General features: G+C 42.5%; 1 protein-coding gene across 1 annotated transcript; it reads left to right on the top strand.

Annotated features, from left to right (window-relative positions):
* The first annotated feature begins 1,490 nt into the window (after positions 1–1,490).
* FAS (Fas cell surface death receptor) lies at positions 1,491–15,033 on the top strand. Its single transcript, XM_035329835.1, has 9 exons — positions 1,491–1,745; positions 8,071–8,239; positions 8,831–8,962; positions 11,779–11,890; positions 12,363–12,424; positions 12,788–12,865; positions 13,009–13,070; positions 13,526–13,547; positions 14,343–15,033. Exons 1-9 carry the CDS (start codon positions 1,716–1,718, stop codon positions 14,756–14,758), a joined length of 1,083 nt encoding a protein of 360 aa, XP_035185726.1. The 5' UTR covers positions 1,491–1,715; the 3' UTR covers positions 14,759–15,033.
* The last annotated feature ends 1,497 nt before the right edge of the window (positions 15,034–16,530 follow it).

The raw sequence follows: 16,530 nt of genomic DNA on the forward strand, positions 1-16,530 counted from the left end.
CAGCAAAACCCCACACATAAATCAAAACAGCACAGTGAGTAGGTCAACAACTTCACCTTAATTCCAAAACCTGTCATTTTCAAAGGTGGAACTGCAAAGAAACTAAAAAGGTTGATACATGTTAACTAGTCCTGGAATTTGATCTTTCCGTGCTGTAATCCCTCTTCGCCTATTAGGAAAGGTTCAAGGACATCTACTGGTAAGAAAAATAATGCAACATCTCCTATACTCGCTAAGAGCTCAACTGACACATGAATCCAATTTTAGATGATGAGAGAATAAAGAAAACAGTCAAAGCTGTCACTTCTACCAGCCAAAAATGCTGCCACAACCCAAAGATGAGTGCAAAAGATGAAAGCACAACTCTGTGGTGCCCACCAATAACATCTCAGAATAAACAAACAAACAAAAAAATTGCTCTCATGGTTTGTATCTATGACATTATCAAAAACCCAAACAGCTACAGTTACCAGCCATGAGGTATGACTCCAAATCACATGCAGGCACTGTTGTTTTCACAAGAATCTGGTGGCTTTTCAAACTTATCTCAAAGCTACCTACCAAGATAAAAATACAAAACAGATATACCCATGCATTCAATTACACCTCCTGGGGGGGGCAGGGAAGAGTGCAAAGTGCATGCATCTAATATACATTTATTAACTTACTGGAAGATACCCAATAATTAGGGCAAGAACACCTAGGTGTTGATAAATGCTAAGCGATGCCTGCTGAGGGCCCAGTGATGTTAGGTTTTGTTTTCAGGGCAAACCACAATCCCCTAAGTGATGAATTTGGAAACAGCTCTACTGAGCTTTCTGCTGCAGCACCCACCTAGATCTGGGCAATGCTGTTTGCAGTACTCCCTCTGCCCTCATTTGCACGCAAACTTCCGCTAAAACGAACAGCCTTGGGTTCACCAGCCTTGAGCACGTACCCGTTTGGGTTTGGCCTGTAGGAACCGCAGGCATGTAACACCAAGGAGAGGTTTCTCCCCATCTCCATACCACCACGTGGGAAGGAAAAGAGCTGCTTGTTACAGGATACTCCAAAGGCACCATCTCCAACACTGTGTCACCACGGTGTCACCTCCTAATTTTATGCGGAAGTGGTTAAAAAGCCTGAAATATTGAAAACAGCCGCTATTTTTTGATGATATATGTACTCAGCTTATCTGCAAGTATCGAGTTTATCTGCAGGTAGCAGCCACACCATCAGAAAATCCAAAGAGGTGATTCACAAACTACTGAGAAAGGTTGCTTAAAACGAAAGCGCCAGTTCAGTTACAACCATGGTCTTCCAATAGCACCACGTGAAATATCAAGAAGCGCGTCGATAACTGATAGCGTCGCGTTACTCCTAACGCTACTGAGAAACTGGCTACGAAGCCGCAGCCACCCTTCCGATGAGCTCAGCCTGCTCCGAACGCCTGCGGACTGAGGATTCCCTGCCCCAGACCCGGCCTCTCCCGCACAGAGAGAGTGCCCTCGGTGGGGGGCTGACAGAAGGGGGCTGCCTCGGGGCCCCTCACAGCGCCCAGCCCCGGCCTGGCTGCCTCCCCCGGCGGGGCAGGCACGGCGCCCTCCTCCGCCGGGCCCCGCCGCTCCCCGGCGCCGGGCCGGGCCGGGCCCGCCTCGTGTTTACCAACATGGGAGGAGCCCGGCAGGAGCCGCGCCGCTTTCGCTTCGCCGGAGGCTGCGGGACAGCGCTGGGGCATGGCCCGGGGACTCCTCGCCCTGCTCCTCGTAAGTGCCCGCCGGGCAGCGGGGTGGGGAGGGCGGCTGGGGCCGGGACGGGGCGCGGGGCGAAACTTCTCGGAAATTGAGGCGGTTTGCTCAGGTCTGGTGGTGCGTGCGGTTGTTTTGTTTGTTTGCTTTTAACTTTACGGTCCCTCGAGTTCAGGCTCTCCGCTGCCACAGCCGCGGGAGGAGGGCAGCGGGCGCTGTGCAGCAGCCGGGGCCGGGCGCCCTCCACCCGGGCCGGGCTGCTGCCGGCTCTCGGCCCCGGGGAGAGGCGAGCAGGGCTGGGCAGGGCCGGGCCGACAGCCCCAGGCGAACAGCCCCAGGCGAACAGCCCCAGGCGAACAGCTGGGCTCTGGCCCCCTGCCAGCAGCAAGGCAGGGAAGGCTGGAGAGGCAGGCGAGGTTGAGCACGGTGAAGCGCGGGCGTTTACCGGCAGCGGGGCAGGGCCTTCCTCTCACCTTGGTCATTCCTCCCGCTCGGGACGAGGCTCGGAAGCTTCAGGGCTTGGGTCACCCGGCTAAGCGTGTTACTTATCGCTGCCGTTGTGGAAGGCTGCTGCCAGCGAGGGAGGTAAGGAGGTGCTGCAGCACAGAGCCCTCCCAGCACAGGTGGGTGAGAGCTCCATGTCTAGGAGGAGCAGGGGTCTAGGACCTCTAGAGCTCCAGGAGCAGGGCTCCTTGGCCAGAGACCCTGGCACGGGCAGCAGCGGGGCAGCAGGGACCATGCCTGTGGCAGCGATCCCTGTGCCGTGGCAGAGCCGAGCCCTGCATGCACCTGGGGTACAGGTTGCGTTGCGCCCCCAGCCCCGCTCCTCGCCTCCTCCGAGGAAGAACTTGCTGGAATTCCCACTCCGAAATGCATCATGGTGCAGTTACACCACTAACAAACAGAGGCTGCTTGGGGGGTGGCAGGTTAGGTTCTGGTGGTCAGGCAGAAGTTATTCAGTTTCTCATCTGATTTGTCATACAACAGGTCATAAACAAAGTGATTTATAAGGTTCTACCTATGCCCCTGCACAAAGCACCAGGGCGTAGTTAAATACAAGGAAGAATTTCCAGCTGCTGACGGAATTGTATTGGTACCTGTCCCTGTACAGGAGCAGCAAACAAATGGCAGAAGTGTCTGTCTAGTTCAGTATCTTAGAACTACTCAGAACATAAATTAAGATAAAAAAAAAAAAACCTTCTCTTACCTGCTCCCAGAAAAGAAAGATCATTCCTATTCTTACTTTCTAATTGTTTCCGAGTTTTGCTATCCTTTGGAAAGACTGCAGCTCTCCCATATGCATTCTATTAATATATATATAACTAGTATGTTGTTCCACTACTTAAAATATCAGTAAACCTGGGCAACATTTGACTTGCTCACTTGATTAATCCAGAACATGAAAGTAGATTGTTGAATTAAACCTCAATTTTACAAGCAACTCTGTATTGCGCTAAAGCAGAAGGAGTTGCAGAGCAATATAGCAATGGCCTATATAGCTAGAAAACTTCTAACTTTACCCCATAAAGCGGGCCACAAAACCACATACCATTCAGAGACACACTGTAGAGGAACAGGCCACCTTGAGACAGTGAACAGCCCACCTGTTCACTGAGACAGTGAAGTGTTACATGAATACTTTGTAATGATCTGATAGAATTATTTACAAATCAGGCAGTCTTCTTGAAACTTAGAAGACATGCCTTTGAAAACAGGACTCCTACTTTACTGTGCCGACCCTTATTTCTTATTTCCCACAGAACCAATGCACGTTTTAAATGTATACATATAAGCAGCCATAAAGTCATGGGAAGACTCGAGTGAGAAGTATAAGCACTCCAATTCTGAAAATGCTTGTCTGCTTATGTTTCCACAGTTAACTATCTTTGTATTTGAGGCAACTCACAGAGCAAAGAGAAAGTAGCTACAAGCAAATCGTATCACATTACAAAAGGGAGAAAAGTTCATAATTTCTGTTCTGTCCGTCTCTTACTTGTCCTTAGCCACAATATTGTCAAATAGAGGTGAGAACTGTTAATACTGTTCCAAATCTCTTTAATTCAATTGTATTTATTGTTTATTAGCACAGTGCTCCTAAAAAAATACAAAATTAAGAACAACCAACCAACCACGGTATCCTTATCCCCCAGTATACTGCTGTAAATTGCACGTGAGGCAGCTGAGATGTGAAATAGTAATGGACTGAATCTGGACAACTCCTTTAAGACATGACTACTTTAAGACATAACTGAGGGTTATTATTCTTGCAGGCACTGAACACATGAACCTCACTTAAAATTTCAGGAGGCTACGATGCTTTTATCTGTGGGGAAATACCAGCTCCCATTGCTAGGCTTCAGAAAACAAAACCGCACTCTTCTTAGTCCTTCTCATAAAAGATTTTAGAATCTAAAGACATGCTTTTTTTAATGGCTATTTTGGTGGTAACTACCATCTGCTGCCTTCGTGGGGGAAAAAACAAATGAGGAAAAGTTGATCCTAAAGATAGCAGAAGCGGAAATTTAATGTCATACTAAAAGGCCTATGTAGAGAATCCTCTTAACAAGCAGTGTAGAATTCATTTCTCTGACAAAGCCATCCTGAAAGGGGTTAGCACAAGGGAGACTAATTACATGGAAAACTGTATTAAAATTGAGCTAACTCTAGCAACCATTTGTCAAAGAAATACCAGAAGCAAGTCAAAAATTAGAAAACAAGTTTTTCTTAGCTCCCATTATTCAAAAAAGCAAGAAAAATCCTCCCACCCCCACCTGTTTTTTTTAAACTACTTAGAAAGCCCCGATGAACTCATGCACATTACCCCCATATAATAAATGTTGAAGGAAAAAAAGGCCACCAAGTGCTGAAGGCATCACCCTTCTCGTCTGTAGGTGTTTATGGTTTAGAAATAGGAGAAGCAGCTGACAAAAGTCAAATGTATTATAGAGATAACAGGAGGGAGATTTTTTTTTTACTTAGAGGGTGAAATGTTGTAAAGCTTGCAAAAGACCTGTATGCGAATAACATATTCACACTTCCAAAGTGATATTTCAGCCCCATGAGGTGAGTCTGCTGAAAGTTTTGCATCCAAGGACTTTGACCCATTGTGAAGAATACTCGGGTGCAGAAAGAATCTGAGGATAGAGTCCCAAAATCACACGACTTTCAGGAAAATAAAGCTCCTGTCACTGCCCTGGGAACACAGATGAAGACAGGTTTTCTACATGTCCTTAGCAGATGCCTGTTGCTGACAGCATTTTGAAGGACGCTGTAAGAGTGAAGGAAAGGTGGGCAGGGAAAAGATAGAAAGGTCTCAAATGCTTAGGCATTTGAAAAGCAATGCAAAAGGAGTGAAACCAAAGAAAAATGTGCCCATGTGATAATTCTTATGGATTCTGCTAAGGTTAGATATCCCTGATTGCTTCTACTCCTATATGCTGCTCAGATCACTCCATCTTTAGGTATGACAACTGTTTTTAGTTTACTAGGAGAAAGGTTGAACAGACCCTCTGTGAGTCATTTTGGACTGAAAACGCACAGCCGCCCTTTGAATATACACATCCTAAAAAAGTACCTATCACCCCTGCCTCTGAAAACCCCTGCAATGCTTTCTGCTAGGAGCACTCACTGCTCAGCGACAGCGAGGAGGAGTTAAGGTATGCTCCGGAAGCTAAATGACTACTGACTTTTTTTTTTCCTATAAGGAAGGGCAGACCAACACTTTTACATAGCAAATGGAATGATTTTAAGAGGGTGCAAATACAGGAGGAGATATTTTTTTCAAGTTAGGGTGTTACTTTGAAAGCTCAAATCTCCAAAAGTTTTCTCATTATTCCTTATGCAAGAAGGCAGTGCAGGGACTCTACAAGCAGAAGCTATGTAGGCTTTTGGGGCTGTGTGAAAGTCAATTTCTGAGAAACGTTCCCCGCTTCTTTCAAGCATACCAGGAAGTTCACCTCTGCAAGTGACAATGGAGGGCTTCCATCCAAAAACAAACAAACAAACCACCACCACCACCCTGCTTCCCTCCCAACTCTGTCAGCCTAGCTCTTCTGTGTAAGCTTGAGTTTTGCTCGAGGGAAGACTGTCCATGCACGCACTGTGTTTGCAGTGATTGTGTAGCCCCTAGAAGCAGTTGTACTAAGTTTTATTCATACTAGTCATTTAGGAGTGTTTTTTTCTTTCATTTTATCCTCTTTCCTACACAATTCTCTGTACATTTTCTTTGCACTAGCGTATCCCCCAGTCTTCTCTTTACTCCCCAAAAGCCACAAGTGCTGCTTCACAGCTCTGACGCGGGAGATGCATGTGCCAGAGCAGGGTGGGCAGCTCCCCAGTGGGCACAGAGCTTGGCTAGGTGCCGGTCGAGGGCAGATAAGGAGAAGAGAGCCAGCCTAGTGCTGCGGCGGGGTAAAGGGTGGCAAGAAGCAGGCAGGCACCTCTGAGCACTGGCTGTGTGCTCGGGTGCAGGTCGGTGCTGTGCCACTTGTCCCCGCTGAGTCACAGTTCCTCCATCAGAGGGGAGAGACCGAGCAGTCACTTCCCCACTGACTTCCTTATGCTGTGAGCGCTGCTCACATCTGCCCTCCACATGCCCTGGCCATGAACCTGCACGTGGGTCTGAAAGCCTGGCACCATCGGGCTTCCTGGGGCTGTGACGGCTGCCTCAGGGTTGCCAGAGCCACCAGCCCTGGCCTCTCCACCCCATTTCCAGAGCCTCACTCCAGTTGGGGTGTCACGGTGCTCCTGGTTTGGCTCGAGAGACAGTGCAACCACCCCCTCCCCTCCCTACAGTGGCGGAGGAGCAGAGGGGCTTCACCCACAACTAGGGAAAGCTGAGCTAGGCTGGATGGCGGCCACCCCACAGGGCTACCCTCCTGGCCTGGCTCCCAGAGGTGGCATGCAGTTGGAAATCCAACCCTCTCTTTTTCAGTAAGTTCAGATAATTACAAGAGTTTTCTACATCTAGCTAAAGTTACAGTGGGCATCCAAGCAGTTTCACACAGCTTCATAAAGACTGAATGAACCAACCATTAAATATCACCCTCTGTCAGGGAAAATAAGTAAATAAAAGTCTAACAGTAAAAATAACCGATTTTCAAACTAGGAGAAAGTTGCTTAAATATGTATATAGCATGTCCTTTGCTGTCAGCATTAATAGATACAGTCAAGTTGGTATTAAACTGCAGCTCAAAAGTGCTAAAAGACAACCATTCAGAATTAACCTCTTTCATACAGTCAATTATTCAAATCAAGCTATTTTGCATACTGATTTAAAATGCAAGCAAATATGCAATTAGTAGGACTTCTGTAGCCCATCCCGCTGTGCCATGGGTATGAGGACTACACATTTTATTGTGTCTCGTTACTCTCTAATCCCTTTCTGAAAAAAGGGACTCTGTCCCTCTCCTTCACAACTGGCCTATTCTTTCATTTTGCCAAAGACAATAGCACTGGTCCATTTGTTTCCAGGCATCATTTTTCCCCTTCCCCTCATAATTTATATTTTTTATGTCTTTTGTGAACTAGGAAACGGTACTCTGTAATTAAAGGAGGAGCAAGAACAGCAAATGTAGAGCTTAAGTTTGCAGTTAAGACTGAACTCTTCAAGGCAAGGACTGTCTTAATTTTTTTCCGGTTACTCTGCACAGATAGTATCAGTGAAGTAAATAAAAAGGTCGAAGTGTTCAAATCAGTCCATAATATCAGCAGAAACTGGGCTAACTAAAGGCAAGCTCTCATTTAACTCTCCTGCATAACAGTATTTCTGGGATGGAACCTAGTCCTCCAGCCAACGAGCTGTCAGTTCATTACATAGCTCCACTATATAGACAGGAGACATGTCATACTTAGTGCACACAAGTCATCTACAGAATTTCCCACAAACTATTGTGAAGAGTAAGGTAAATCATGGTAGATCCATCCTTCTCTCTTTCCCTCTTTACACCCAAAAGAGATAAAGGAATGGTTTGGCCTCTCTCTGGTCCACAGTACTTTTTTATTATGAAGAGAGAGGACAGTGATGGCTAGTAAAGTTACTATTGACTAGCAAAAGAGGAGAAAAAAAGCATTATACAGTTTAACTTGAGAATGCGTTCAAAGAAATGGAAGAGGAGTGCAAATTAGTTTGGAAGACATTATTTTAGGACTATATAGTCATCATCTGCTAAGGAGAAAAATAATTGAATTGGAAAACAAAGTGAGAACGAGAACTTCAGTAAGGGGGTGAATATGAATATTTTTAGTAATGGAATGACAATGCTGATGTAGCTCTGTGCTAGTAGTAACATGCACCTACAGTCCTTGACAATTTCTTATATCATTTGATGTTCTTCTCTCCTAGGTGGCTGTCTTAATTATTGAAGCAGAGTGTAAAAATGATACTGAATATCTCATACATGTGGCATACAATAGATCTATTCCAAGAAAGAGGATCATTGCTAAGAGGGAAATTAAATGTACTGAGGATGAGTACAATTTAAATGGCCAGTGTTGCAAGAAATGTGAACCTGGTGAGTATAATGACTTTACAAGACAGTCTTTAAAAGTGGAAACCACAACATGCACAACTGCTTTTTGCTGAGATAGCTACATGGCATGCCATGGCTTTCTGGTTGCAGTGCTTCTGTCTAACCATATCTTTCTCTATTACAGGACATCAGACACTTCAAAAGTATTTCTTGAGCTCAGTGCACCAGTAACTTTACACCACAGATAGCAGTTCACACATTACATGCTCATGATAGAAAAAAAATAATCCTATATTACTTATGCAGCTTTCAAAGATTTTTTAAAAGTCCAAACACACAGGGTTTTGCCAACAAGACACTCCATGCATTCATGGGTTTTCAAGTTTTACATGTTCAATTTTGTTTGGTGTGTTTTCCTTCAGTAATAAATTGGAGGAAGAAGGAAGGATAATCAGAATTCAATGTATACTACCATCCTGAAGAACACATATGTATGCATAAAGAATATGGATTCTATTTGTATTTGTAAATCAAAACGTATTAGGGATTAAAACCAAAATCTGATAGAGGTCTTAGAGCTGATGGCTTTTGTCCAAAGGTATAAGTTTTATTCTTGTTTCTCTGTCCCTACAGGTTACGTTAAAAATATTTCCTGCCCAACAGACACAGGAGAGCACTGTGTATCATGTAAACCTGGAGAGTACATGGATCATGCCAATGATGAGGTCAAGTGTAAGAGATGTGCTTCATGTGACAGCGAATTTGGTATGTCTATAGAAATAGCAGCAAGTCTTATTTGAGACAAGATTGAACTGAAAAGTCTCCACAATCCCCGAGCAATGGGTAGCATGCAGATTAAATTGTTTTAGTAGTAGGACATGGAGGACTGTATGACAAAGTCTTAAGTTTATCCTCTAGTTTCTTTTTGTTAAGTACAAACAAGGATGAAGAACAAGCTATGTTGGTCTATTACTTCTCCTTATATCTGCCTTTGCTCAGCTAGAAAGCTTTTGGAGAGTAACATCCCACCTCTTTCTACACTTGCCTCTATGGTTCCTTTCTTTACTTTGCATAGTGGCAGATAACCCACCTGTTCCAAGATACTCTGATGTTGCTAGTTGGACTTACAGTAGTTAATGCTTCTTCACCAGCCTCAACTTTGGATTATGATATTTTCCTGACAGATTATCTCACAAGCACTGTAATATTTTAGGAGTTGTAATGAAGGCCCTACAGATAATGCATTTATTCGGGATGTAGTAGCCTACTTGGGGCCAGCATGACAAGTAGCATCTCTCAATAAGTTCACTGATAATCCAGTTGGGGGAAAAAAAAGACAGGATTCAACAACTTATTTTTTATCAGCCCTGAAGATGCCAATAGCTTGTAAATTCTCAGAAGTCTTGGGCTGGTCTATTCTCCCACGTGCCTGGTGACAGGACTAGGGGGAGTGGGCTAAAGTTGCACCAGGGGAGGTTTAGGTTGGATATTAGGAAGAACTTCTTTACTGAAAGGGTTATTAAGCATTGGAATGGGCTGCCCAGGGAAGCAGTTGAGTCACCATCCCTGGAGGTCTTTAAAAGACATTTAGATGGAGAGCTTAGAGATATGGTTTAGTGGAGGACTGGTTAGTGTTAGGTCAGAGGTTGGACTGGGTGATCATGGAGGTCTCTTCCAACTTAGTTGATTCTGTGATTCTCTTTTTATATGCCCTCATTAAGTACATAACTTGATCTAACAAAAGATGTTGGTTCTTCAGAAAAAAATAGTCTTACTAGATAGTTTTCAAAATTATGGTAGAGATGTGAACTAGGACATAAGAATCAGCTTTGTTTTCCCAAAGTCATTCAGTTTTGACACAGGCTTTTCTCCTTGAAAAGGAGACCTGACACAGACTGGTTAGGGTCAATGAAGGAAAGCTTGCTCTCTCTTCTTCATCCTCTATTTAAAAGAAAAGGGGTGTTGTAAGAAGCAGAAAAGGGAGCATTCCCAGTGATTTCTTCTGTAGTCTCTCACATAATTGATAATATCTAAAATTTTTGGAGCTGATAGAGTGGTGTTTTTTGATACATTGTGTGCTTTGTGGGATATAGTATCAAATCACAAAACTAAAAGGCATGTGGCATGCCTTAGTGGGTCAGGACAGTGGTCCCCCCATCCCAGTATTTGGTGAGCAAGAGATGCTACTTAGAGAAGAAAACAACAACAACACCCACAAACCTAATTTCTATGAACTGTTCCCTGCAAAGTCTCCTGGCATCCACGTTTATGGGAGGGGACATTAGAAAGTTCACCTCCACCTAGTCAGTTATAATCCCTTTATGAGCCCTTTGTGCATTTGCCTGTTGGGGGACACCAGGTTCCAGAAATTCACTATCCAATGCATAAATACCCAGCATAGATTATTATTATTATTTTTTAATCCATTAAACTGATCTCCTACCAGTTTCACCAGGTGTCCTGTAGTTCTAGTATAGCTGGACTTGCGGAACGATAGTTCTGCGTTCTTCATATCCAAAATCTGGTTGGGTAAGCGGAGAGACAGCTCTTAACTCCAGTATGGTTGTTCTCAGATCACCTGTAGGAATATGAAGTTAGCTTTATGTTAGCTACTATAACAAGCATTTTCAGATGGGTAATGAAGATTACTATAGCAAAACAATTCAGTTTATGTACAGTGCCTAGTTAATTAGTAAGAAACTAATGAGAAACAGTTAATCTAATTAATCTAATTAGCAAACTAATTAGAATCAGTTAAAGATAATGGGATGACTATTTTGTATGAGATAATGTGACTAATATTGTTGAAGGGAAGTCAGTAGAAAATACTAGGCAGGAGGAAGAGAACCATCCTTAGGATCATCCATGTTTGATATTTTTCATGAATGGCATCAGCACTGGTTTCACAGTCGAGTTAACCAAATTTTAGAGAGAACTCATTTTCCTGTTACAGCAGGGTACCGAATGTGGTAACTCAAAAAATCCCTTCTGGTCCTATATACCAATGAAAATAGCTTTCATAGTAGATAAGTCTACTTACGTGTTTTTTTTTTTTTTTCTTAAAGCAGAAATAGTTTTTCTTAAACAGAGATCTTTTTCTCATATACATTGAGGACAGGAGAAAATTAATACACTTGTTTGGACTTACCCCAGGAGCGGGATAATTCCTCACTATTGAGGGTTCTCAGGAAGAGATAAAAACTTGCTGTCTGTCAGGGGTAGGAAAGAAATTGTCTCTGACGTAAAGCTGAGAGATGGGGTACATGATCTTTTGTGGTCCCTTCTTTATACTTATTAAGGGGAAAAAGAAGCTGACACGTTTGGCAGCGTCAAACGAGTCCTCTTCTAGCAAGTACTTTGTTGTGTGATCAGTTTTTTGAGCTATCGGCCAGCAGAGGTCTCTCTCTGCCATCCTTGTGTTTCCAGCACTCCCACAGCAAGGTTCCTTACAAAAGCTACGTTCTACTTACTAAGGGTCACCAGTACCAGCAGTGGTAGAGCTAAAAACACACAGGTCTGACAAAAGCTTGTGAGCAGAGGCCTACTTTTTCAAACTAACAAACTTTAAGAATTCGTTTTAGGTTTTAAGGTTGGAAAGGAATGTACCACAAAACAGAACACAGAATGCGTCTGTGCAGAGAACTATTTTTGCCGTTCTGTACCATGTACTACGCATTGCGAGCAATGTACCATGTAAGTTTATGCTTTCATTGTTAAATATGAGAGTGATAATATATTATCACACTTTTTTCCAGACAGTTTCAAGACTGGGGCTAAAATAACATTAACCTGAGGGAAAATATACTAGTTTTCCTTTGCACTTATTTTGACTGAGTTAAGCCAGCTGAACAAGCTAAGTTGCATGCATGCAAGATTTCCAAAGGCATGCCTAAAAGTCCGTTTACATCCAGCAACTCTATATAGCATTTTCAAAATAACAGAGTGTATGAGCTTTCATGTTGCCTGTGTGTGATCTACTATTATACCTAGAAAATCATTTCCACGCTTTTTCCCCACACTATTTTCATACCTGTTAGGTTCTATACTCCAACATTCTGCTATATGCCTCCTTTAGCCAATAAAAAGCATTAGAAGATTTTTACTTGCTCTCTTGACACTTTATAAAGAGAGAAACAAATCCCACAACAATTCATCTTTTCTGCAGATGTGAAAACGTTCCAGCTGAAAAATGTACTTCAACTTCAGACACTGTGTGCAGAGCGAAAGGTACCATTTTAGAGCCTAGCATGATCTAGCATCTGCTGCATTTTGAGAGGCTATTGCAGTTGTGTTTTATACAATGACCCATAGTGATTCCTGACTGTTGAGGGGACTGTTTCTGCTGGACCCTGTACTGACCTATGGAGCATGATTGCCCTTTTCTCTTGATCACAGCAGAGATGCAGGAGCTATTACTCCTTTTTGGGGGTGACTCACAATAGTCAAGACTTTAACAAAGCACTAGCTTCTGCCATCAGGAGTCAATAGAAGGGGCTCTACAATCTGATTCAATCTTGTTAAAAATTTAGTGTATTGCTGTATTGCGTTTCTTGGCTTAGCTTTCATGTAACGTTTCCAATGTTCCAGCAGGAATGTCATCATGGGGCATTGCAGCTGTGGTCATGTTTGTGATAGTATTATTAGGATCTGGACCACTATTAATATTCTGTAAGTGATTCCCCTTTTCCTTATTCCTAACATACTCTGAATAAGATATTCAGCCACTTATTCAGATGTAATTTTATATTCTTGGAGTCCAGAGGAATATGCTGACCTGGATTTTAAGACTGTTTTGTGTTTTTCTCTTTCAGACAAGAGAAAACGTAAGGGTCTTACTTGCCAGGAGAATCCAGGTGAAACACTCCCTGAAATAGTAAGTGGTATTGCTTAGATCAGATAAAACTCAGCTTGATGCAAGGGAACTTAGTTCCATTTAAATTACCCTGGTACTGCCTGAGCACCTGCATGCCTCTCTTCTATGAGATCAATGAATTAAATTTCACCATAAGAAATCTTGGGAGAAGTAAGAGAAATTCTGTATTATTTCTTCAGGGTTTGTTGTTGTGCTCAGTTATGTGACCAAGATCAAAACCTTACAAATCATCATACCTCCACTGATCTAGGGTACCTGCTCCCCATGTGTATTTTTAGGCAATAGCAATCGTGAGGTGATTCCTCAAGCTTACCCAAGTCATAATGTGTCCAGTCTGATTCCCTAGCTCATAGAATAGGGAAATCATGGAGAAAATTGTCGTGACATCTGTTTATCCATGGTTGGTATTTAACAAAAATGTTATGTATTCATTTCTTGTTTGCCTCTCTTTTCAGATTACACCGCTCGTATATGCAGGTAAGAGACAAGTAATTTTTCAAAATTCAGTAGAATAAAAAAAAAAATACAAACATGTAAATCCTACTCTAAAGAAAGGGTATTTTTGTATAGACTTTACCACTTTCTAGAGCTGCCACTCAGCACAACATTGAACACTTATTAAAGAAATGCCAGCTTATAATGTGCTTGTTAAGGCACACCTTTTGCCTCAGGTCTGTTGTATAGGAAGCAACTACTAATTGAAAATAGGTGGAGTTCTTTTCTGCATACAGCGCAGGCAATAGGAGGCAGCAAGCTGGATTTCTAGAACCATGGATAATTTTGGTAATGGGGTAGCCCTACAGCCAGCAGTAGAATCACAAAAACACAATCCTGCCTTATGTTCAATGGCAAAACCACAGTGGTAAAACTCCATAGGAAGAGAATACAAGCTCCAAGGCTATTATCGCAAAAAAATCTGTCCCATTCCAGGACATTTCCCAATATTATTTGGAGCAAAACAGGTACAGGAGTCATGACCAGGCTTGGATGATCAAGAGGGATGAAGAGGTTACAGAAGGAATTTAGTTCTTTTTAAGGTGCTAGAAAGCAATACAACCCTGGATGTTTGAATTATCTTCATTTGGTAGGAATATGTAAAAGCAGACCTGAGATATATTGCAAAATCACACATAAAACATACAGAGTCACTAATACCTGAAACTTAGCCTGTTTTGGATAGAAAAAAGTACCAACTCTAAGCATAGGTGATTAAACAAGCAAAGAACAGTAGATTTCAGTGCCAAGAGCATTCATTTCCTTTTATGCTTCTAGATGTTGACCTGAGCAGCCACATCCCTATTATTGCAGAGGAGATGACACTCACACAAGTCAAGAAGTTTGTCCGTTATCACCAAATATCAGATCCTGTCATTGATCAAGTTTTGCAGGACAACTTTAATGATACATTTGAACAGAAGATTAAGCTGTTTCAAGCCTGGTATCAAAGTCATGGGATTAAAGGAGCTTATGGAACCCTACTAAGCAGCCTGAGAACGTTAAAAATGTGTGCTGTAGCTGATAGAATTGAGGAAAAGCTGAAGACAGTTGTTTCCAGCAATCAGGAAGAGGGACAATCTTATAATGATAATATCGAGCAAAGCAAAATCTGCAGTCAGGAAGGTGGGAAATCTTATCAAGATAATGCTGAGCTAAGTAAAACCTGTTCTGATAGTTTGGAAGAGACATAGCATGGAGTCATTTGAAAATTATTTCTGACTGAAGTAGTATTTTTTAAATACTACAGCTAACAAACCTTTTAAATGCCATTTTTGTTGGCAGCTGTGAAAGTTTCAAGGTAGTTATAATACAAACGAGGAATAATTATGATTTTTGGGGAGGTATGTTTCCTTTAGAAGAGTCTTACCTGTTGATTTTGGTTGTTAAAAACTGGGAGGAGAAGTTTTCTGGCTTAATTGATAACAGTAGCAATCGAAGAGTTCTGCTAAAGGATTTGCTGCAAAAAGAAAACAGTAGTCACTGGCAGAAAGGTTTAGCCCAAATGTGTGGTCCTGCATGCAAATCAATTAATTTCTTACATTAAAGTTCTGGAATGTTGCATTTTTGAAAGTGAAAACTCCAGTGTTAAGAGTTTATGCAGTGTACGAGGACAAATGCTTGGAGAAAAAAAAAAAAAAAAAAAAAAAAAGGAAAAACCTTTTGTACCTCATTAGTTCTGAATATAGTATTAATGTATATTCATATTTTGCCCTGTTGTAAATGTGATTTCTCCCGTGTGTGAAAGCATCTGTGTGTGTATATTTATATTAGTTTTTTTTTTTATGTCAAACCCCCCAGTATTAAGTAAAAGTATTATTTCCCTTATTATCTGCACTGACTTCAAGTCTGTTTTGATGTTAAAACCCTTGAAAGAAGCAGAAACAGGAGCTGGAGTAGCACAACAAAAACACGGATTTTTGAAGGCAACATGCACAAGATGTAAAGTCTCCAGACCTAATGATGCAACAGCCAACATTATCTTTTCTAATGCAGGAACTGGTACAATGAAAATATCCTCTAATAAATAAATCCAAGTAGCGCATGACTTCTCTTTTCCTTCTTACAGGGTAACCTGTACATGTCATCTTTAGGCTTTATTTTATTCAAGTCAGTAAATCACAAAAAGTGAGGTCATTCTCCTGGGGAAGAAGGAAAGCACAAAACAACATACCTGTCTCATCACAGATCTCAAGAGGCTCCTCAATTCAAAGACCAGCAGCACTGAGCTGCTTTGTAGTTAAGGCCTTTCCTGTTCCCATATTGATTCATGCAAAGTCTCACAAAACCTTTTGGCAGAAAAGGAGACCATCCTAGAAAGATCTGATTATTTTTTTTCTAGATCTGCCTGCTAACAGGGTAAGCTTCTTCTCTGACTCTTCCATCCATTCCCTAGGAGGCAATCTCCAGTTAAGTGCCAAGGATTAACCAAAACAGGAGAAGACCTGCCTGCGGCTGCTCCTGGCTGAGCAAGTGCTTTCAGCTGGGGTGTGTGGACAGGTCCAATAGCTGCCACCTGGCCCCAGGGTGCAGAAAGGGCAGGACAGGCATGCCAGCAGGTGCTAGGAATCAACCCCAGGGCAATGCTGGGTGCCCACGGCTGCAGGAGGGCTGCTCCCAGAGGTCATGCTGCTGGCAAAAGCAATGTGCCAGGCAGCACCCGGCCCTTGAAAACAGCTGGAAATGCAGCCACAGTTCTGTGTGTTGTACTAAGCTGAAATGAAAATCAGGGTTTACATTAGTAGCTTCAAAAACTTTTAGGTTTTTATAGACTTGTGGACTGTGTGAAGGCCACTGAGCCCATTTTATTGCTAAGCCATGACCCGGTGCAGGATGCACAGCTCTTCCTCAGTTCTCAAACACCACATAGATGCTAGGTGCTTGGAGAGACCTTCCCACCCACTTTGGAGCCTCTTGCTTCTAACCTTTCTGCATTTTCTACGTGACCTAACAAATTAACATTAAA

Source organism: Oxyura jamaicensis, chromosome 6 (assembly GCF_011077185.1).
Source record: "Oxyura jamaicensis isolate SHBP4307 breed ruddy duck chromosome 6, BPBGC_Ojam_1.0, whole genome shotgun sequence".
Taxonomy (NCBI): Eukaryota; Metazoa; Chordata; class Aves; order Anseriformes; family Anatidae; genus Oxyura; species Oxyura jamaicensis.